We start from the raw sequence: 24330 nt of genomic DNA on the forward strand, positions 1-24330 counted from the left end.
TAAGAATACATAAAAACATTAACTCAGAATTATGATATATAAACTCAGAATTGCAAGACAAAGTCAGAATTGTGAGATATAAAAACAGAGTTATGAGATATAAACTCAGAAATATGATAAAAATTCAGAATTGCTAGATAAACTCAGAATTGCTAGATAAATTCAGAATTGTGAGATATAAAAACAGAGTTATGAGATATAAACTCAGAAATATGATAAAAATTCAGAATTGCTAGATAAACTCAGAATTGCTAGATAAATTCAGAATTGTGAGATATAAACTCAGAATTGTGAGATATAAACTCAATAAATATGATATAAACTCAGAATTGCTCGATATACTCTGAATTATGAGATATAAACTCAGAATTATCAGATATAAACTCAGAATTGAGAGATAAACACGTATTTCAATCTCATCAACACATCTTTAATTCCTGAAGTGAACTTTTATTTTAACTGTTTTATGTTAACTGTTAGACAAAGCATGCAGTTCTCAAACATATTTACTTTAACTTCTTAATTGATATCAATAGTATGACATATTAGATGCTTCCGGAAAAAAATAAACTTTCTAGACTAGACTAGAGCAATTATTAAATACCTTTCTCGTTCCCCCTTTTTTGTTACATATACATGGCTAAAATGTGGCTAATATTTCTATAGGCTAATGAAATAATACAGGCATTAAAAAAAAAATTAATTAGGCTGTTTTTGGTGCCCCCTCAGCACTTGGTAACCTACGCACAGTGCGTGATGCACGTGGTGGGAGCGGCGGCGCTGTGCGCACTGTAGCATCATGCTACATAATACAATAAATAAGATTTATATTCCTCTTTTACACAAAAATCACTTTAAACCACCATCAATTGTTTGTAATAACTTCTAATTGCCATCTAATGTTTGTTTTGACCATGTAATGTTGAAACATGTTATTTCCTTCGAGTCAGAACAGGAAGAGAAAACAGGCAGACAGACCATGCTAGAAGCTGCTAATGCTCATCAGTCAATAAGTGGAAAATGAATAGAAATTATTATTCTGTCTGATATATACATTTTAAAATGAATATGCACTATAAACGTAACCTAACAGATTTGTAAACTGAAAATGATTTGAACTTTATAAAAACTTTAAGCACTTATGTATTGTGCTGGTTACATTTTGTTCCTTTGTGCAGTGGCTCAGGTCTTTGAGTCTGTATAAACATCAAAAAGCTGAAAAATAAAACAAAGTTTTTATAGATAATATAATATTGTTAAAGTTTCTTTCATAAAATTGGTATCAGAAAGCATTATTCAGGAACTGGTATCGAAGTCAAGGAAATTTCTTTAATGAGACCTAGTCCTAGTTAGCACAAATAGTCAAGCAAGGACTGTTGATATTATTAAAAATCTGAAAATTTAAGGAAAAAAAAAAGAGTTTTGATAACTTTGGTAATGATTGAGTATTTGATTTTATTTGATAATGTTGGCAACATCTAAATGTTTGGTTATTATTTTTTACATTTTGGTAGCAGTTGAAAACTTTGGAAATGCCTGAGTATTTGATCTTTCATTTTGGATACAGAGCTGAAAGTTGTTTTTAATGACTATGGTAACAGGGCTGAATGTTTGTTAATTGTTATAAGTTTGGTAACAGTGCTAAATGTTGGATAGTTTAAATGACTTTGGTAACAGGTTTGTGAGATATAAACTCAGAATTGTGAGATATAAACTCAGAATTGTGAGATATAAACTCAGAATTGTGAGATATAAACTCAGAAATGTGAGATATAAACTCAGAAATGTAAGATATAAACTCAGAAATGTAAGATATAAACTCAGAAATATTATACAAAGTCAGAATTGCTAGATAAACTCAGAATTGTGAGATATAAATTCAGAATTGTAAGATATAAACTCAGAAATGTTAGATATAAACTCAGAATTGCTAGATAAACTCAGAATTGTGAGATATAAACTCAGAAATATGATATAAACTCAGAAATGTAAGATATAAACTCAGAAATGTAAGATATAAACTCAGAAATATTATACAAAGTCAGAATTGCTAGATAAACTCAGAATTGTGAGATATAAATTCAGAATTGTAAGATATAAACTCAGAAATGTTAGATATAAACTCAGAATTGCTAGATAAACTCAGAATTGTGAGATATAAACTCAGAAATATGATATAAAATAAGCTCAGAATTGCAAGATATAAACTCAGAAATATGATATAAAATAAACAAAGAATTGCTAGATAAACTCAGAATTGTGTTATATCAACTCAGAACTGCGAGATATAAACTCAGAATTGTGAGATAAAAACTCAGAAATATGATATAAACTCAGAATTGTGAGATAAAAACTCAGAAATATGATATAAACTCAGAATTGCGAGCTATAAACTCAGAATTATGAGAAATAAACTCAGAAATATTATATAAATTCAGAAATATGACATAAACTCAGAACTGCTAGATAAACTCAGAATTGTGAGAAATAAACTCAGAAATATTATATAAATTCAGAAATATGACAAACTCAGAACTGCTAGATAAACTCAGAATTGTGAGAAATAAACTCAGAAATATTATATAAATTCAGAAATATGACAAACTCAGAACTGCTAGATAAAATCAAAATTGCAAGATATAAAATCTGAATTAGGATATAAACTCATAATTGCTAGATATAAACTCAGAATTGCTACATATAAACTCACAAGATATAAACTCATAATTGTGAGTTATAAACTCATAATTGTGAGTTATAAACTCAGAATTGCGAGATATAAACTCACAAGATACAAACTCAGAATTACAAGATTTAAACAAAATTGCGAGATATAAACTCACAAGATATAAACTCATAATTGTGAGATATAAACTCAGAATTGCCAGATATAAACTCAGAATTGCGAGATTATAAACTCAAAATTGCGAGATTATAAACTCACAAGATACAAACTCAGAATTACAAGATGTAAACAAAATAGCGAGATATAAACCCACAAGATATAAACTCATAATTGTGAGATATAAACTCAGAATTGCGAGATATAAACTCAGAATTGCGAAATATAAACTCAGAATTGCGAGATATAAACTCAGAATTGCGAGATATAAACTCAGAATTGCGAGATATAAACTCAGAATTATGAGATATCAATTCAGAATTGCGAGATATAAACTCAGAATTGCGAGATATAAACTCAGAATTGCGAGATATAAACTCAGAATTGCGAGATATAAACTCAGAATTATGAGATATCAATTCAGAATTGCGAGATACAAACTCAGAATTGCGAGATATAAACTCAGAATTGTGAGATATAAACTCAGAATTGTGAGATATAAACTCAGAATTGTGAGATATAAACTCAGAATTGCGAGATACAAACTCAGAATTGCGAGATATAAACTCAGAATTGTGAGATATAAACTCAGAATTGCGAGATACAAACTCAGAATTGCGAGATATAAACTCAGAATTGTGAGATATAAACTCAGAATTGCGAGATACAAACTCAGAATTGCGAGATATAAACTCAGAATTGTGAGATATAAACTCAGAATTGTGAGATATAAACTCAGAATTGTGAGATATAAACTCAGAATTATGAGATATAAACTCAGAATTATGAGATATAAACTCAGAATTGCGAGATACAAACTCAGAATTGCGAGATATAAACTCAGAATTGCAAGATATAAACTCAGAATTGCGAGATATAAACTGAATTGTGAGATATAAACTCAGAATTATGAGATATAAACTCAGAATTGCAAGATAAACGCAGAATTGCAAGATAAACTCAGAATTGTGAGATATAAACTGAATTTTGAGATGTAAACTCAGAATTGTGAGATATAAACTGAATTTTGAGATGTAAACTCAGAATTGTGAGATATAAAATCAGAATTACAAGGTTTAAAATTAGAATTATGAAATATTATCTCAATCAATCGCAAACCTTTGAACCGTTTGCCAACAAGCTTGATGATTCACTGAATAGAGGCAACTCAAAAGATTTAATCAATAAGCAGGATTTTCATTTGTCATGTACGCTGTTATACAGGGTACAACTTGCAGTGAACATAGTCAGCTACTGTGCATTAAAATGTACACAATAGGGTGAATTCAGGTAAAGTGTAATTTAACTTAGAAGGTTGCTCACTAAATGTAAGCAGATTTTGACAGTCCTTGTTTTATTAAATACTGACTTTAACAGGGAATATAATCCAAATAATAAACTTTTCTTTAAAAAAAATGTTAGTTTTCTTGTAAGGTGTCTAAAAATTGCTTTGCCTGAATGTGTTCGATAAAGTGGTCCAACCTTTAACCTTCAGTAATTATACCCAGATTCATTTAAAAAACATTATTTTTACTGGTTATTTTATAGTTGACATTTATAATTTACTTTTGTAGGAAATAGAAATGAGAATGAAAGTCAAGAAATATATTTAAAAAAAAAAGTAAACTAAAAATTTTACGTAGCCCCTAAAAGGTCATTGTGGTGTGAAAAAAATCAGAGTGAGTGAAAAAATTTGGGGTGGGAGGTAAAAAATGTTTTAGATTTTTTGCGTTCTCTCACAAAACTTTTGCGTTCTCTCGCAAAACTTTTGCATTCTCTCGCAAAGATATTTGCATTCTCTCGCAATACTTTTGCGTTCTCTCGCAAAGATATTTGTGTTCTCTCACAAAACCAAGTGAGTTCAGGCAACCACTTCCTGTTTAGTTCCTGTTTTTTGTAGTGGTTCATACAGCTCCATAAGTCCACAATGGAGCGGTTCATAGAGTTTAGTTTTGAACTTGGAGAAATAGTCAGTGCATGCTTATTAAAGGAGCTATGTGGAGGTTTTTTCTTAAAAAATCTTTAAGATAGAGTTTTCATTTGTACATGTATGAGCCAACCATGATGTAAAAAAAAGAATGACACCTCGACTGTCCACCACGGTTGCCTCTATCAGCCTGTAGGCTCAATTGTGTGTGGAGGAGTCGGGCCCAAATTGGCGCGAAAATACACAAAATGTGACGTCATGCACGTTCTCGTCTACTTGGGCTTACAACCGTATGGCACGCCAGCCATAATAGTAAGCAGTGGCAATAGTGTTTTCAGATGGACTCTGTGGATGGAAAGAAGCGACCAGCCTCCGGCAGCACAATTCAGACACCCACGGACACTCCTCATGAGTAAAAAAAAAAAAAACTTATCTAGTGTGGCAAAAAGAGAGAGCGACCGGCGTCGGGCAAAGTCAAGAGTCAACATCGGAGCGGCATTTGATTCTTGCCGGGAGCTCCGGTCAGCGCTGGGTATAAAAACAGATCCCGAGCTGGCTTTTTTTTTTACTGCAAAGGTAAGACATAGTTACAGGCCATTTGAAATATATTATTTCATTGTTTTTGTGGTGTAATGCTAACGATAGTATGCTAGCCAAAATGTGGATGCTAGGTAGCCAGCCACGGGACCATTTCAAAAAGTTACTGTCTTTTATGAATTATCTTTATTCAGAGCACTCTACAATAGTCAATATAAGAGGTCTGTGAGTGTTGGGAGTGTATGTGTTACAGTGTTAAAATACTTTTAGAAGTAGACTTAAGTTGATAATATAAAGTAGCACTGCAACATTCTACTAAAATATGGTCTGTCAAAAAATAACCTTACTATACTATACTAAGTACTATAACTTTTCTTACCTCAAACATGCTGATGAATCTTGATGAGCCGTCAGTGGTTGCTGCAGCAACCCTGGTTGATGTGGTCATTCTCGTATGAGCGTGCGCACTGAGAACGAGCATGAGACTGGCTGCAGTTCCTCTAACGGCCACTGGTGTCAGTAACGGTTAGAAATTTCAGAACCTTTGCAATGCTCCTTTAAGGCACGGTTTTGGGCCACAGTAAAAATGCATCTATAAATCAATTTAAGGGGGCAAATATTGTCTCTTAATGGAAAACGTGTGACTGCAGTCTAAGTTGGCGCTAATAATGTTAGGCTAAATGCCCTATGGGGGTACACCATTGTAAAAGGTTTAAAAAACCACTGGCTTAATTGATTACAGTGTTAATTGCCTGTAGCCTATTTTTATACACTATTTATTTTTTCTTATATTATGCCTCGTTAAGCACGTTTTCTAGGGAAGAAAAATGTGTATCATGAAATTCTCCTTGCATCCACACAGAACATACTTTTTTAAATAAATTCTATAGCATATTTGGGCTTTTTTTTTAATCACCTTCTTCATTAAGCAGCGTTTTCTTTATGGGAGGAAAACACTGCTGTTCTTCTGAGCTTATCCGATTTCATGTAGCCTGTAATTTATTAATAAAATGTATACCAAATTCTGCCTTTTTATACCACTGTCTTATAATGGACTAATTAGTCCATTAATAAAGCGTTTTTCTTTCTATGGATAGCCTAGGCTTAAAGTGCAGCTTACTGGGTTACATTCATATTCTTGGCTATTTGTCTATATGCTTTATTAATAAGGGGTTTACTGAATTTAGTCATCCAGTGTGTAAAAAAAACGTTCGTAGTCACGGGAAGGAGAAGGCGGGAACCGGCGAGCATTCAAACTAAACTTTAATAATACAATATACCTAAAAGAGCGCAACAGCCCCTTCTCGTAGATGACTTTCGCACACAAACAGAACCAAAACCCAAAATAAAGTCCGAGCCTGGTCCTCTCTCGTCCAACACTGTCATCAGTCCCTCCTCCGAAGCTCCTGCAGGACTCGATACCGGTGAATGGCGCAGGTGCTCCACCGGCCTCGCTCCGTTCCCTCGGCTCTCGTCACAGTGTTTTATATTAAGCGTTTTACTATGTCCCAAAACCGTGCTTTAATAAGCATGCACTGACTATTTATCCAAGTTCAAAACAAAACTCTATGAACCGCTCCATTGTGGACTTATGGAGCTGTATGAACCACTACAAGCTGTAAAGTTAACAGGAAGTGGTTGTCTGAACTCAGCTGGTTTTGTGAGAGAATGCAAATATCTTTGCGAGAGAACACAAAAGTTTTGCGAGAGAGTGCAATATATCTTTGCGAGAGAACGCAAATATCTTTGCAAGAAAATGCATAAGTTTTGCGAGAGAACGCAAAAGTTTCTCAAGGGAACGCAAAGTTTCTCGAAGGAACGCAAAAGTTTTGTGAGAGAACGCAAAAAAAAAAAAAAAAAAAAATTATATATATATATATATATATATATATATATATATATATATATATATATCTCACTCTGATTTTGTTCCGCAACAATGACCCTTTAGGGGCTCCGTAAAATTTCAAACATTAAAATTATTATTATTATTTTTTACTTTGTGTTTTGCCAATACTGATTTACAATTTAAAAAAAAGGAAACAAACTGAATATTCTAAATAGAGATTTTGCAGCACTTTATACTTCCATCTGCTGACAAGCTTTAAGTAGATGCTGATTTCATTTTCCAGCAGGACTTTAGCACCTGCCCACAGTGCCAAAACCATATCCAAGCGGTTTGCTGACCATGATATTACTGTGTTTAATTGGCCAGCCAACTCACCTGACCTGAACCTCACAGAGAACCTATGGGGTATTGTGAAGAGGAAGATAAGTAACATCTGACAAACAATACAGAAGAGCTGAAGGACGCTATCAAAGCTACCTGGGCTTCAATAACCTCTCAGCAGTGCCACAGGCTGATCGCCTCCATGCCACACCCCATTGAAGCAGTAATTAATGCAAAAGGAGCCCCAACCAATGACTTAGTACATAATGGGCTAGGTGCACAAGATGGCGCCGGTGAGCTTCAGCGACGCGAGTGTGTGCGTACTTATTTCCGGTCTTGCGACGCTCGCATTGACTGTAAGGGAAACTGACATACGAAACTTGGCTAGATGTATATAATTAAAGATTTTCAAATTTAACAGCCGATAGTGGTATATCAAAAACATGGGGAAACATCCTCCCTATATTTTGCATACCTCTGTGTGGAAATTCATCAAGATACAACGCTGAGATTGCTTTATTCTTCCGTTGATTATGCGGATCAGCGTCAGTTCAGGTCCACAGGGATTTCTTTTTTTCAAACACAAACCACTCAAAAATGCAATCCTTTTCATTTTCGAAGAGCTGGTTTTGTTCTGTTATGTATGTTACGTTCCCACTTTTTAACTAGTCTAGGGGAATGGAGGAATACGTAACAAAGAAAAGGAAAATCCACATGGAGCCTCTCGTCCCAGTCCCAGCTCTGAAGAACACTGCCAACCACCAAAGGATCCACTATAATTCGATTTATTATACTTTTTTAATACATGCAGGAGTAGCAAGAACAAAGAAAACAGGCTTCAGGAGGGGGCATAGCCAAAATAACAAACAAAACAGCAGCTTACTCCATTTTGAAACTAACTTACCTAGCACAGGGAAAAATAAATAACAAAAAGACAATATACTTCCTTAACTACCTAACTGGTCCAAAAAACAGGAGAAAAGGAGTTAAAAGAAATGGGCACCCTCCTCCCTACAAGTTATAAAGTAGACAACTTAAATATTGAAGACAGGACTACAGAAGTATTAGCAATATTGAGTGGAGTTCAACAGTCTAGGTGGGAGCAGCAAGCAACAGTACACAAACTGAAACTCTAGCACAAAATTGGCATTAGGCATCAACTAACAACAGTACCAAAACCACAACACTAGTCTGGGGCTGCAGAGAGGGTCCATGCAGGGAGAGGGAGATGGCTCAATCTTTCTCCTTTCCTCTCTCCTCCAACTGTGCTTTCTCGGTGCTTTTATAGCTGGTTCCTCTCTCTGGAGGAGCCAGTGAATGAGTTGATTGGTCATCACGAGTATCAGGTGTCAGTAATCAGCTCCTATCAGCACAGCACAGGAGAGAAAAGATGACTGAGAACAAACAAAAGCTCTTGACTGACCCCAGAACAGTACAACCTACGTCACAGGACGTAACACCACCATCACCAAGTTTATAACCCATGGCTTATAAACAGTTAATACTTTACATGTACAGTACACTTCAGTCTCCATCACAGGCTCTGGAAAGCGCATCTGCCACCACATTCTCAGAGCCTTTCTTGTGTTTGATATCCAAGTTGTATTCTTGCAGATACAGTGACCACCGCATCAAACGCTGATTCCAATTGCACATGCGAGACAGGAAGACAAGGGGGTTATGGTCAGTGTAAACAACAAGAGGGGTACAACTACCTCCAACATAGACTTCAAAATGCCGAAGTGCCATTACTAGTGCCAGAGCTTCCTTCTCGATGGTACTATAGTTTTGTTGAGACTTTGAAAACTTCTTGGAAAAATAACAGACAGGATGCTTAATTCCTGCCCCGTCTTCTTGCAACAAAACTGCACCAGCTCCAGATAAATGTTTCTGACTGTCAAATGAGACGCACAAAGATTTCTGATAAAGCGTTTTATTAACTTTATTTGATAACATAATTTATAACTAACTGTACAATTAAACGTAATATAATTATGGTAGGTTTGCCTTAAATAAAAGATCGCTGTTTGCATTCATGTGTGTTTTTATCTGTTTATTTGTTTTGTGAAAGATCTGCAGCATAAATCATTATCTGTCTATGAGTAGCCATTGTTATTGTTTTGCATCAATTATCAGATTAAACAGATATTAAAATTAGTCACGTATTTTTTACTGTGTAAAATAATCTTGTGAAAATAACGATGAAACAGACTGATGTATGTGTACAATTGAGAAATGGATACTTCTGAAGATAAATCGCAGCCCACGTCTCACGAGGTAAATATTGAATATAAAAAATAATAATAACAATGCAAACATCTTCGAGAAATAAGTAATTTGTACATTTACATATTTGGTAAGATAAAATACATTATATAGCTGTGTATACACACCATGAGTTAAACTTTCATCTCGTGAACAATAGTGAACATTAGTGTATTTAATTCATTCAACAGGACCGAAACATACACAGGTTTCAAATCCACTGGCTCAGTTAACATTTGTAGTATAGTGATAATAGCAGTGTATATCTTATTTGCATATGAAGTGATGTTATAAATCCTGTAAACATATAGGAGGTAATATTTGGACTTCTCTGGTTCTCTGCACTGACTTTAAGCACAACCGGAAATACCTACGCACACACTCGCAAGACCGGAAATCCAAGATGGCGGAGATATGCAACTAGCCCATTAAACCTGCTTTAGAGATCTTGAACATTTCATAACCATCATAATTAAAAATAAATTAATTAATAAAAAAAAAAAAAAAAACGTTGTGCCTTTTTGAATTAAATGACAAAAAAATAAAGACCTTTTCCATGATATTCTATTTTTTTGAGACGCACCTGTATGCTATGGTCCACGTGATGGTGTAATTACGTCAAGACATTAAAGAATCACTGAATCTAAACGAACTGTTCAAAGGAACCGTTTGCGGAACCGAGTCGGACCTGAACGCACTTGCAGGGCGGTCTCAGTGGGCGGGGCTCTACTGGACATACTAAAGGCGTGCGCGAGAGCTCTAATCTGTCTTGTACGGAAGAGCACGTGTGACTGAACGGGTTTTCCTGCGCCACTCTCCACATTATCAGCTTTACCGTAAAAACAACCTTTAGTCATGGTCAAGCTTGCCAAGGTAAGATACCTGCAAACATATTATAACACTTCAGCACTTAAATGGAAACGGTCAAAACGCGAAATGTTTAGTTTATATCGCGTCTGATGAGAAGATGGCCCACATGTGCAGCACATGCATTTCTATCAGATATGCGGTATAGCTTTGAAAATGTAGTTACATTAAAAAATTTTTTTTTTAATGCTAAATAGCAGCGTCTGAAAACAGCTTTTATGTAACGTTACTATCGGTTTTTGTTGTATTTTCGTTTAACCTCGGGCTGACCACGCTTCTTCTTCATTAGGCCTCAGTTGACACGCGTGATGTCTCCTCTTTTTAGTGTGCATTTCGCATGTTTTGTAGTGCTGTAAAACCATCCTCTTGATTTGCGATATTTTTTAGTTTAGTGTCGTAGTTTCGAACTAAATGGCGTATTCGCCGTGTTTGAGTCGTGTAGCAATGTTAGCTGAAGCTACACGCCTCCATTTTGGCTCTTTTGAAGCCAAAGAGTGGACATTTAACACGCTGCTTTAAACTCGTCGTGTTGTTAATGCATATTTGATCTGCACGATTATAACATGTGAGCATGGCACATGTGGTTCTCATGCGATCATGTAGGACCGCGCGCATGTGGCTCTTCCACGTGTAACCCGGACCCCACGTGGGGTCGACCACGCGCAGTGCTGTGGCATTTAAATAGTTGTCTTGCGTCTTTTTTATTTTATTTTTATTTTTTATAAATCACTTTAATGGTGGTTGTGTTCGAGTGACTAATCAATTTATTGTTCCACTCTAGCAAAAAATTAAATAAAAAATAAATACTTACCGCAAATACGTGTCATGATTAAGTTATCCACACAAATGTTATGGATCGTTATTTTGTTGTTACTCTTAAGTGCACTTCAAACGAAAGCCATCAGATGGTGTTTGATTTGTCCACACCTCCAAACATTTGCTAGGTCTCATACAAGCCCAGGAGATACTTGTATTAGGATATTAGTTTAGTTTGCTGGTGTTAACGGAGTAAATAATGCAAAGTTTTAGATTAATAGTTTTTAAATGATAAAACAAAAATGACTACAGCCCCAAATGTTTCTTAAAATACATTTGGGGAAAAAAAAACCTCACGTAAATTAACTTATCCTATTTTCTGAAAAATGTTGCACAGAGTCAAATTTATTTACAGAATTTTTTTGTTTTTCGCATTTTACTGTTTCGCAATAAATTAAATTAAACAGCCGATTTGCAAACGATATTAATATAATGCTAAATGTATTAACTAAAATATAATAAACTAGTTTTTATTTCTATTCACTAAAACCTTTTACATTTGGTAGTATTTGGAACAGAATTAAGAAATAGTGGCGTTTATTGTAAACGTGATGTCAAAATTAAAGCAAAACTAAAAGTTGTTTTTGGAACGGAAGTCGCAGTACTTGTGAGATGATTAAAAAAAATTCCTAGTGTTTCACAATGAGACACATCAGTATAATTGCAAGAACGTAAAAATAAATAAAACGCAAAACCCTTCCCCCGCAAACCAACCTTTCCTTGATGTTTGCAGGCGGCTAAGAAACAAGCGCCTCAGAAGAAAAAGGCACCTCCACCTCCCAAGGAAGTGGAAGAAGAATCCAGCGAGGAGGATGAGGAAGAAGAGGTGAGGAATCCATCTGTAGATAATGATGCACTTGAATCACTTTGTTGGCGATGAAGGATTTGTTTGATTTGAATTTCAATCTCAATTCGTCAGGCGCCGCCAGCTAAAGCCGTAGCAAAGAAAGCCGTAGCGAAGAAAGCAGCAACTCCGGCGAAGAAAGTGAAGAACGGAAAAGCTGCTGCCAAACAGGAGAGCGATGATGAAGAATCTGGTAAGCGAACTGCTTTTATGGTCCTCTCAGTGCGGTGTTAATCTAAAAGTTAAAATATCGTAATGCGTCTTAATTTCTCCCAATAGAAGAGGAAGCTCCTCCCCCAAAGAAGGCCATGCCTGCTAAAGCTGCAGCTCCTGCCAAGAAAACCGCGCCTGCTGAGGAGTCCGATGACGACGAGGAGGATGATGATGAAGGTATGAAAGGGTTTCAGTGTGGTGTCTGTTCATAAGTGATTTTAACCTTTCTAACATCAGTCTCCTGTCTTTTGTAGATGATGAATCTGAGGAAGAGCTGCCTCCACCCAAGAAGCCGACTCCGGCCAAAGCCACAAAGAAAGCAGCTCCTGCAGCCAAAGCACCTGCTGCTGCGGAGGAGGAGGATGAGGAAGAAGATGATGATGGTGTGTGTTTAAGCGCTGCACATGTGATGCTCTCGGGGGTTTAATACTAAAAGTGTTTGATTCTAACTTAAATTTGTCCTGATTCAGAAGAAGAGGAAATGGACACGACTCCAGCCCCCAAAAAGGCAGGAATGGTGAAAGCAAAGGAGGACTCTGAAGAAGAGGAAGATGATGATGATGAGGAGGAGGATGATGATGATGAAGATGAAGAAGGTATGATAGTGAAGTTTTAGATGGGTTTTGATGTTATGCTGGAAATATTAAGTTGGTGACAGATTCTGGTGGGGATTAGCAATATATTTGATGTGAAGACACTTATAGTTCAGATTGTACACAGTTACTGATTAAAATACACTAAATTTGCCAAAAAAGGATATTTAAGTACCAAAATGACACTTCACTTTGGGACGAAAAAAAAAAATTAACTAATTCAATTTTTGCTAAACGAAAATTCAGTGCATCCTATACACGGTAGTTACAATTTTAAAGTGGATCAAAAAAAAAAGGTCATAGTTGTCCTAAGTCAAGAATGTGTTTTGTTTTAGGAACACTTTGGAAGGTTTTGATCCACCTCAAATGTTGACTACTTTTTAAATTAAATGATAATTATAGTTAAGTTTCCAAATAGTTAATTCTCTTTCTTCTTGGTTGTGCTCTTCAGAAACCCCGGTCACTCCAGCGAAAAGGAAAGCCGAGGCCAAAAAGGAGAAGGGAACGCCACCGACAAAGAAAGCTAAAACTGATGGTGAAGGTGAGACTTGAGTTCCATACACTTGAGTTCTTGTGCATTGAACTACATATGATGATCTCAAGGGACTTAATACTGAGATATTTGATGTCACCTTTATATTAATTCTGATGCTGGTTTAAGGGGTGGGGAAGTCCAGTTCTTCGTTTTGGTATGACAGACTAAACTTGCTTTGAACTTTCAGGTTTCAGTCTCTACTTGGGCAACTTGAACAACAATAAAGACTTTGATGAAATCAAGTCTGCAATCACAAAGTTCTTCTCAAAGGAAGGCCTTGAAATTCAGGAAGTCCGTCTTGGCGGGACCAAGTAAGGAGAAAACTGTTCTTGGGAATCCTATTCCAGTCAGTTGTCATTGCAACGGAGTTGTTAACTCTTCTAAATCAGGTGTCGTCATTTTGTTTTGAAGGAAATTTGGCTACGTTGACTTCGCGTCAGAGGAAGACCTGCAGAAGGCTTTGGGACTCAACGGCAAGAATCTTTTGGGCCAACCGGTGAAACTCGACAAAGCCAAAAGCAAGGAAAACTCCCAGGAAAACAAAAAAGGTAACATTCCCACCACTTCTTGAGCGCAAATCCAACCAGAAATGATGACAGCTTTTCACTTTCCTGAACTCTCGTGTGGGCTTACGATAGTCAAGTGCTGATCTGGAGCCGTCGCTAATGTGTTACATCAAACATTGCACTCGCAGACGCTAACGTTTCAGGCCTTTTCTTCTTCCTCAGAGAGAGATTCACGCACTTTGTTCGTAAAGAACCTGCCGTACTCTGTAACGCAGGAGGAACTGAAGGAAATCTTTGACCAGGCTGTTGATATCAGGATACCGATGGGCAACAGCGGTTCGAGCAGAGGGTAAGACTAATCCACGGCTATTTGTGTTATTAAAAATGCATCTTTTAAGTGAATCCTTGACTGTCATCCTCCTCTTGCGGTACAGAATTGCCTACCTTGAGTTCAAGTCTGAGGCGATCGCAGAGAAGGCAATGGAGGAGGCACAAGGGACCGATGTTCAGGGCCGTTCTATCATCATAGACTTCACCGGAGAAAAGAGTCAGAAGGGCGGCAAACGTGAGTAACTGCGCTGTCTAGGTCTGGTTTGGATCGGGACTAGATCTGTTGTAGATGAAAGTTAACGGCGCTCTTGTTTTCTTCTCTCTTTAGCGGCTGGTGTTGCAAACAAAGTACTGGTTGTAAACAACCTAGCGTTCACTGCGAATGAAGACTCCCTCCAGAGTGTGTTTGAGAAGGCCGTGTCCATCAGAATACCACAGAACAACGGTAGACCGAAGGGGTAAGTGCTTGATTCAATGTTTCAGATTCAAAACCAATCTAACTGCACAGGCGTAGAAGACCAAAAGCAGTAACCAACCATAACCATGGTGTTGTGGCAGAAATAGTAAAGTGTTATTACAACATTCATTTCAGTTCAGTTTCATTCAATTCAAGCAAACTCCTCACACAACTGTTTCCAGCACTTTAAAGATCCTAAATGATCCAGTTTTAATGGGATGACCAAAATAAACGACAATTGTAAATTAAATCATCAAATCCTTATAACCTGTAGATGGCAGCAGAGGGGCACTTGTAGGCTTATTAGACCTATGCTTCCAATTTTATATTTTAAAATTTACAAAATTATAGTCACTAAAAATAACAAATCAGAAAACCGTCTATACATTTAAGAAATAAGTGCTTTTGAACTTGTGACCAGTTGGTCAAAAGGCAACTAAAGTTGTGGTGTTTGTTGTCAATATGTTTTCTGTATGAACATCAGTAAGACTTTGACTGAAATGGAATTGACACTTCAAATAGATTCTAAACAAATTAAACCATGATGTCATGGATTCATTTAGAATAATTCAAGTGTTTACACTGCGTGAACTTGCAGAAACATTTAAAATGGATTCAAATGGTCCGATTCCAGGAAGATATATAATGTTGACTTTTCAACAGTTTGTCTAAAGCCGCTTTTTTTTTTTTTTTTTTTTTTTTTTTTTTTTTTTTTTTAGACCAATATTTAAGAAATGGCATTTGACTGTCTGAATGAAGATGCAGAATTGCACTCTGTCAGTAGGGGGTGTTTGTGTAATCAAACTCTTTCCAAAACTAAAGTGTTCAATTTAAAATTTGACACCAAGATTAGAAGTGCATTATTCAATCCCTTTGCTAAATACTATGTTCTTAAACATCACCTGGTGGCAATTTTATACAACTGCGGCTACCAAAAAGCGTGCCTCTTATTGGCTGGTCGGTTGTCTGTTAATTTCTAATGGGGGAATTAAGTAGCATTGGTGACGTGCATTTGTTTTTGACATTTCTTTAAATTAAAATGGTTTTTGCACCAATTTCCTTTGTTTTAAATTCAACCTGTAAAGGTAATGATTTAGTCACTTTCAAGTTTTTGTTTTAGCTGTGCTGACTTACACTTTTGCTTTTGGTCTTATGTGTTTTTGTCTTGGTTTTTCTCGTAGATTTGCGTTTTTAGAGTTTGAGAATGTGGAGGATGCCAAGGAGGCGCTGGAGAACTGCAACAACACCGAAATCGAGGGCAGAAATATCAGATTAGAGTTCAGTCAGAACGAAAGAGAGCGAGGCAGTGGAGGAGGAAGAGGAGGCTCTGGTTAGTAGAGCACTTATTCAATTAATCCAATCTCACTCTTTTCCCTCAACGAATCCTGGTTGCTAACAGTTTTCCTCTGTTTGTAGGACCTACAAAAACCCTTTTTGTCAAAGGCCTGTCAGAAGACACCACAGACCAGTCTCTGAAAGAGTCGTTTGACGGAGCGGTCAATGCCAGAATCGTCATGGACCGAGACACCGGGTCATCTAAAGGGTACAGCCGTGTTTGATAACTTTAACATGTTTCTTCTCATGAGCTCCTCTCTGTCGATCCAGTGACAGTGTATGGATTCGCACGAGAAGTAGAGCGACCTCACAGTTAAACAGGCGTTCCCACTATATTGGGACATGCCCATGTCTGATGTGAGACATTAAAAACAATTGATCCAGTAGGGGTTTTTGTTTTCTTTCTTCTGAATGTTTCCTCAATACGGTTTCTTCCTCCTTCAGGTTTGGTTTCGTAGACTTCGATAGCGAAGAAGACTGCAAGGCTGCCAAAGAGGCCATGGATGACGGCGAGATCGACGGGAACAAAGTCACTCTGGACTTCGCCAAACCCAAGGGCGAGGGCGGCCGAGGGGGCGGCAGAGGAGGTTTCGGGGGACGTGGCGGTGGACGAGGTGGTTTCGGAGGCCGAGGGGGCGGCAGGGGCGGTGGCTTCAGGGGAGGACGAGGAGGAAGAGGCGGCGGCTTCAGAGGAGGAAGAGGCGGTGGGTGTCTAGTGATGCATCCAAATCGTTTATGACCAAATACATAATCTAACACTACACTGGACTTGATCTGTAAAGTTTAGTATAAATAGTGGTAATGCTAGAAGATGCTAGTCCCTAGTAATATGGCAGTGTGCCGATTTGAACCATTTTTAACCTTTTTTGAGTTTTAATGGTGTTTGTGTACATTTTTAAACTATTCTCTCTCTCTCTCTCTTCAGGTGGACGCGGTGGATTTGGAGACAGACCACAAGGGAAGAAGATGAAGTTTGATTAAATCTGTAACTGAACTGTTTCCGTTTGCTAAAATCCACATCGTCGGAGCGTTTCTAGGACATTCCAGAAAGCATCAGTAACTGTACAGTGACCCCCGACCCCTCGCTCCCTTTTAACTGTGCGAGTTCTGAAACGTCCCAAGCATTCGCGTGAAAATTATATGTGAATGTTGTAACTATGCTCTGCTGGTTTAGATACAGGTTGTACATGCAACCGTTTGGTGTGCGTGTGTTTGGTCTTTTTGTTATGGTGTGCATCAACACCCCACCTCCAACAAATTATTTAATTTTCTTTTTAAGTTTGCTTTAGGTTCAAGTTTAATGTGCAGTACCCTTTTAATGTGCAAAGCATATTGTAACATACATAGAGTTGATTGCCTATTTAGAAATAAATCTATTTGAATGGGATTGAGATGGATATCAAGTGTGTGGTAAGGCTAGTGTCAAATTTATAAACTAAATTTGGCTTGTGACGGTGTTTTGCGCTTTCTTTTTTTTTTGTTTCCAGATTTTTCACAATGTAAAGAACCATTTTGATTAAAATTGGTTTTTTAAACTTTGGCTTGTGATTTGAATTTATTTATCTGACTAATTAACTGTAGTGACCAGCATAGTGTGGCACAATTGGTTAAGAAAAGCAGTTTTGTGTGGCGCTCCACATGAGATGAAATGGATATTGTGGGGCGAAATAAAGTGCATTTCTCAGCTGCCAATTTGGTAGTTTTATTCTTTCAGCGGTTTCCGTTAAATAGGTGTACTGATTTCTCATTTTTATTGTTAGATTACGACTTGAACAAGTCAAAAACTAAAAGTCTTAAAGTACAAACTTGTATTAAACCAAGGAAGTATCAAGTACTGTACTTGAACCACATGTGTTCATCAAATTAAGTTATTAAATTCCAACTTTGAATGAAAATTTTGTGAAACCACAAAGTACAATTTGTAATGGCCCTGCAATTTAATTGTGTGTGTGTGTGTGTGTGGTTAAAATGTTTTTTCTGTTTCTGATATCATTGGATGTGGTCACCTAGTAAGACATAAGTTAACGTTTGCTAGTTACAGTAGCTGACTGGATGTCCTTTTTATCCATAAATTAGCCTACGATATAATTTCGCAAGTGAATGACACACAAGCTTACATTTATTTAGATAAATTATGATCCAGTTTATCATGACACTAATGCTTTTGTAGATTGAAGGAAGGATATCGTTGTTCATATTAGCATTGTGCTAGCACCCCCTTTTTTTGGCCTGCTCCAATAAGCTAAAATATGGCATTTAGAAGATGACATCAGTGTTTTGGTACGATTGTAACGGTCTTCTTACCCATAAGCACCTGCTGTAATGTCAGAAGATGACCTTTCTCGAAGAGGAAGGTACTCCTTCGAGAAAGAAGATTAAAATGCCTCGCGAGTCAAAAACAAAACGACGTAGCATAAAAAGGCCTCAGCACGTTGTCTGAAAGGTAAATGAGCTGATTTCCCCACAACTTGCACGTTTATTTACCCAAACAAGCCGTTGTGATGTTCACGTGGCATATCCTTAAAAAACCGTTTTAAACAACCGTTCTTGTGAAATGTTTTTTTTTTTTACATTTGTGAACGAACAGGTCAGAAATCTGCCCTGAGGATTTCCCCAGAGACATCAGTGTGAAACAGGTCTGTAGAGTGAGTACTTTACTGTATTTCAAATTTGGACATCAGTCTGTTTACAGATTTGCTTTGTGTTGTATAAGGATTGCATTTATTTATTTTTCCACTCAGACTCATCAAAATGTCAAGTCTGCATATGCAAGCCCCACATCCATGTGTTATTGAATAATTTCAAAACCATCAGCATTAATAGGGATATGCTCCTTCTTGACAGCATCTTGGATTTTGGAAAGGTTTTTTGGCTATATTTTGGAATTTGTAAGTCCTCTCAAAAATGAGTTTTTTTTTCCCCTCCTTCAAACCACACCCTGTAAACCATCTCTTACGAGCATCGTAGCATCAGAATACTGACAGAAAACTGAAAGTGTGATTTTCTCTGGAATGAAGAGGCTTCACTAGACCTGATAAATAACTTTGCAGTAGATTATATCTCTCGAGATCTAGGTTAACCGTTAAACGTGCACGGCTTCATTCATTGCGCTTATGACTGCGCAGTCACGTGACATGTGGCTTAAAGCGACGGTGGATAACTTGATCTGTTGTTTACAGATTTGCCATTCATAAAGGCTACATACACGTCTACTGTAGTAAAATAAAGGATATCTAAACCCCGGTGTCAAATGACAAGATGCTTATCTTTCTGTATAGCAGTTTTTAGAATAACAGTTTATGCTGTTTTGTCCCTGTTGTTTAATTTCCTGTACTTTTACTTCAAACAAAGAACAAACTAAGAACAATGAACAAGAGATCATATAGCTTTCCATTTGTGTCACAATCCCATACATTCAGCTTTATCGGGGATCTTAGCACTCAAGACAGTGTAAATGATATTATCATCTTTCCAAACAATGGTATTTGAGCTGAATCTACTTTAACACTGTATTATTTAGTAACTTGGTTCAGTACATCCACGATTGCTTATCGCAATATAAAAGAAAGAAAAAATGCAAATGAATAACATGGACGATTTTGTGATTTGTTTCAGAGGGTCAGAAGGTTAAAGTGTTTTGTATACATATTAAATATATTTGACATCCTATATGTCATACATCAATGTATATTTCTATGATAATTATAATAAATAGACTTTGAAATCCCCAAAATCATGGGAATTACATGTCTAATTTTGTTCCTAATACATATTTTGTTTATGCATTATTAAAATATGTGCATTATGCAGGACACTGAGTTTGAGAAAGCGTGAGACATCAGTTAAGTGCTAATAAAGTGTCAAATTTAGAATTTGTTTTTGTGTATTTTATATTAAATATTGTATAAACCTGCTATATATTGTATTTGAAACATCTATAGGAAGTATATGTTAAATTATGCATTGGAAATTATAGTATATGCATTGTGAAACTATGAAAATAAGGCTGTAGGAATACAATCAAATGCGTTTTGATCTCTCTTTTTGATTCTCTTTTGAACAGAACTACAAATGGCATTTTTTAAAGGATATGAAAGGACCAATCGAACGCTTTGGACTTTTGGAAGAAACGTTTATTTACAAACACTAATCCATTCTCGCCTTCGTTTGTTCATTCCAGTTCATTTTTTACACATTCAGACCGTGCAGCTTGGATCACAAATGTCCGTGTTTTTGCGTAACATTCAAGTACAATTAAATATCCTACACCAGACTCCGCCTCCTCTGATCCCAGGAGCTGTTTCATAAATTAATTCAACATTTACACGTACCAGACAATGTGCTGTTTCACAGTTTTAAAGTAAACCCTCTACCAAATGTATCTCAAGTCTATGGGCAAATAATAATAATAAATAAAAGCTCTTAAGAGATGAAACAACTCTACAAGCTGCTATCATTCAAATACATACTGTAATTTGAGAAATGTACATCATTGCAGCAGAAATAACATGGTCTTGTTTAACGAATCTACTTTGAAAACCTGTTAAGGCTACATCCGTCCACAAAGGGGCAGACTAAAACAAAAACGGTGAGGTAGAGACTCGTTTCCTTCTGTGTGGGACAGTCTTGTGACACAAAGTCATAGCTCACTCAAAAATTACAATTCTGCCATAATTGTCTTTTGCGAACTTTTTAGTTTTTTTATGTCTATACAACAAAACAAGACCACTTTGACTTTCACTGCACAGACCGAAAAATAAAAAATACTTTCACAGAAGAAACTAATGGAATAACATGATGATTTTTTTTTGTCTTCTTGATGTTCAAAAAAAAGCTAGCGAAAAAACGAACCATCTACATATTAGTCGCATCATTTGTCGTACATAAATTAAGTTAAAATATTGTCCAGGAATCTCCTCAAAAAAGGAGAACGTATTCTCTTCGAGCAAGTTCTCAAAGTTCTCAGCCTTCGTTTGGGTTTCTGAACCAATTCTGACCTGTTTCAGATTCAGAAAGTCTGGGACGACTACAAGAAGTCCATTTTCTGCGAACAGATCAAGTCGCTGTTGACCAGTTTCCACATGTCTATCAAATCCGGCGGGAGCAGTTTGTGCACCACTAGCATGCTCTTAAAGAAGCACGGCTCCCTGTTGAGTCGACTGGTCTTATTCTTCACCAACCCGAAGGTTTTGAAAGCGTTGTGCCTTATTGGGGTCACCTTAAGCACCTCCAGACACATCCCAAGAAACACATCGTCGATGGGATAGAGCTCCAGAGTTTCGCAAGCCCCGTAGAGTTTCCGAGCCAGCGGTCCGTCCATCAGGAAACCGCCTCCGCCAGCGTACGGCGGGTAGAGCGTCTTATTATACAAGGCTTGCGGGATGTAATACTTGTTCTGCTTTTTGCGAATGGGCTTGGCTTTGAAGAGAACGTCGCCGACGAAGAGGTCCTTCAAGTCTCTGCTGTCTTCCAGATACTCCAAGATGTTGGGAACGCTGACGAACACGTCGTCGTCGCCTTTGAAGATGTAGCGGGTGTTTCCGCAGTAGATGGAGAACCATTTGAGGAAGTGGATCTCTTTGAGGGTGAGGTTGAAGAAGCTGTCCATGAAGTCCCATTGCAGGATGTCTCCGTAGATGTAATCCTCATATTCCAGAAGCTTCTGATGATTGGCCCGTTCTGCCTCATTGGAAGACGTTCCGAGAAGGAAAAGCGTCTTGATTCTTTTCCCGTTGATCACTTGTTCTTTGCCCCAGGTTTGCCGGATGACCTCCCGTCGATCGTACTGTGTTATTACCGACTTGATGACCATCAATAAGTCTACGTCTCCGGCGCACTTCTCTGGGTGATTCATGAGGATGGGGAAGTACCTGCAGTGCCTGTAGAGCAGGAACTGCTTGAAGTTGTCTTCCAGACCCGTGAACCACTCCAAGGAAGAGAAGTTGAGGTTGACGCTGCAGTTGGAGCTGGTGACGTCCCACGTGGTGGGGATTTGCTTTTGGGTCAACCTCGCTCCTTCTGTGGTGGCCTCCACTCTTTGAACGCTCTTCCAGAAGTTGATGCGAATCAAGTCTTTCTTGTCGACTTCCGCCATGAGCTCCATCCGCACCTGTCTCTCGATTCTGTCGCTCTGGAAGTCTTGCATCGACATGATGTCTCCTCTGTGGAAAACAGTAAGCATGACGGCAGCCAGGAAGAACATGATGCTGATGCGCTTGAAAACTCGCCATCGTTCTCTGGCCGTCATCCTATAGTCGAAAAAAAACAGAGAAATGTGAACTTCAGATATATTAAAACCTTGGTAACACTTTAGTTTAAAAACCAATTTTCATTATAAACTAGTTGGTTATTACTAAGTTATAGGCTGTTAATCAGTACTAATAAAGCACATATTAATGCCTTATCCTGCATGACCATAATTTAGATCCTATTTTATATTTAAACTTAACTACTACCTTATTATCTTTTAATGTGCAGCGAATTAGGAGTTTGAGGGACAAGTCATAATTAATAATTAATAGTGAGAACTGGTCGCCAAACCAAAGCGTGACCGAAAACTTGAAACAAATGGTAAAGAATTCCATTCAAATGCGGTTTTGTATGTCATATTTGCCAAAAAAGCTTTGCCTAATCAAATGGGCTGCATTATAGCAGGGTTTTGTTTCCTTTCAAAGTTGTAAAATGTCACTAAAAGCATTCTACAATGTGTTTAGTTTATAAAATGTATCAAAATATGACGAATTTGATTATTTGAATCCGATGTATGATTTAAAAAAAATAAGTAGCATATTGTCAAATTATATAGGCTACGTATTTTTATAGTCGGTGTAAAATTTAGGTGTTTACATACGAAGCAGTTATTTAATTATTATTATTATTAAGAATATGTTTAGTATTAATTAAGTAAAATAAACATAAGAGCGTTATATATTATTATATATATTATATTATATAAGTTATATTATATAAGTATATATATATATATATATATATATATATATATATATATATATATATATATATATATTTACGAACAGTCACCAAGCTTGTTTTAGGTAATATAAAGACAAATAAAATCATCAACATATGTAGTCTTCCACAAGAACGTTTTCTAGAAAATATAACAACCAAACAAACAAGTTCGCACAAAACGCGTACTCACATTTTGAGAGAGTGCCTTGTCTGTTTAGTTTTAAATAAGTTAAGTGAAACCGGTCTTCAGCTCTTCAAATGAATGAAACGATCTCTCTAGACAATCCTATACTTAACTGGACCAGAAAAAAAATGGAAAGAAACGTGACAAAAGACGACAATAACCCCGAAGCACGCAGTTTCTCTTGAAGACGTGAAAGTAAGACATCCCAAGAAACGTCTGTCTGCTTCTTTTAAAGTGTGCGTGACTCATATGCAAATAAGCCGGATGGCCCCGCCCACCGTCCGCACGTTCTCACAGTCAAAGCGAACAGAACCTGTACGTGTTTTACAAGATGTTACATTTAACAATTAAAATACAGCTTTCACAGCAGCCACAACTGTCAATTACAATACGAATAGATAGATAAATTATCTACATTTGGGTTTCATCTAAAGTTTAGTAAAACTAAAATAATAACTATTTATTACTAAATGCTATTTATAAAATGTATTATATTTATATTTCATATTGCTATTGTATGCTATTTAATACAAACCTGTGCACATCTGATTTCAGTGGTTTGATTGAAAACTATTAACATCCACATCAACTATAACATTATAAAGTCCACTATAATTTGGCCAGGATTTATGAATTGACGTATGTCAATCAATCACCAAATGTTTGCACATCAAACACTCCTCCTCCAGTGGATTGTGCCTGTAAGCGTACTTTATTGTACCTGCAGCGGCAAATGTTTGAATCAACACAAAGAATCAGAATAGACTTACTCGGATCCAAAGACCTGCGTCATTTCATGGTACATTAGAAGAACATTTCAGGTTTAGATTTACCTAAAAGTAAAATAAAACAGGATTTTTTGAAAAAATGTGGTATTTAAAATACATATACATTTTTTATCATCATATATATTGACACCACAAAATAAAAAGAAAGA

General features: G+C 36.8%; 2 protein-coding genes, 1 long non-coding RNA gene and 1 other non-coding gene across 5 annotated transcripts in view; 3 read left to right on the plus strand and 1 right to left on the minus strand.

The window, feature by feature from the left end:
- LOC127987284 (uncharacterized) overlaps positions 1-24330 on the plus strand; it is a 162818-nt gene that overhangs the window by 127278 nt on the left and 11210 nt on the right. The gene's annotated exons all lie outside the window — the stretch shown is intronic.
- ncl (nucleolin) lies at positions 10452-17772 on the plus strand. 2 transcript variants are annotated; one of them, XM_052589531.1, is made up of 16 exons: positions 10452-10614; positions 12158-12250; positions 12344-12461; positions 12548-12658; positions 12736-12864; positions 12952-13077; positions 13526-13615; positions 13797-13920; positions 14021-14157; positions 14338-14464; positions 14550-14680; positions 14774-14903; positions 16084-16232; positions 16319-16445; positions 16682-16941; positions 17163-17772. In XM_052589531.1, exons 1-16 carry the CDS (start codon positions 10597-10599, stop codon positions 17216-17218), a joined length of 1926 nt encoding a protein of 641 aa, XP_052445491.1. In that variant the 5' UTR covers positions 10452-10596; the 3' UTR covers positions 17219-17772. The 2 variants fall into 2 exon arrangements, with proteins under 2 accessions (XP_052445491.1, XP_052445492.1); XM_052589532.1 differs by having other exon boundaries at positions 12955-13077.
- Positions 16476-16605, plus strand: LOC128008597 (small nucleolar RNA SNORA75). Its single transcript, XR_008180331.1, has one exon. It is a non-coding gene; the product is annotated as a small nucleolar RNA SNORA75 (small nucleolar RNA).
- b3gnt7 (UDP-GlcNAc:betaGal beta-1,3-N-acetylglucosaminyltransferase 7) lies at positions 20356-23594 on the minus strand. Its single transcript, XM_052589533.1, has 2 exons — positions 23400-23594; positions 20356-22485 (listed from the first exon to the last, which is right to left on the minus strand). Coding segments are annotated over exons 1-2 (1224 nt in total). The 5' UTR covers positions 23402-23594; the 3' UTR covers positions 20356-21263.

This window comes from Carassius gibelio, chromosome B22 (assembly GCF_023724105.1).
Source record: "Carassius gibelio isolate Cgi1373 ecotype wild population from Czech Republic chromosome B22, carGib1.2-hapl.c, whole genome shotgun sequence".
NCBI classification, from domain to species: domain Eukaryota; kingdom Metazoa; phylum Chordata; class Actinopteri; order Cypriniformes; family Cyprinidae; genus Carassius; species Carassius gibelio.

Coding starts and splice junctions, on each gene's coding strand:
- ncl (XM_052589531.1), top strand. Junction 13,616..13,796: donor AGCTAAAACTGATGGTGAAG/GTGAGACTTGAG, acceptor TTGAACTTTCAG/GTTTCAGTCTCTACTTGGGC. Junction 16,233..16,318: donor AGGAGGAAGAGGAGGCTCTG/GTTAGTAGAGCA, acceptor CTCTGTTTGTAG/GACCTACAAAAACCCTTTTT.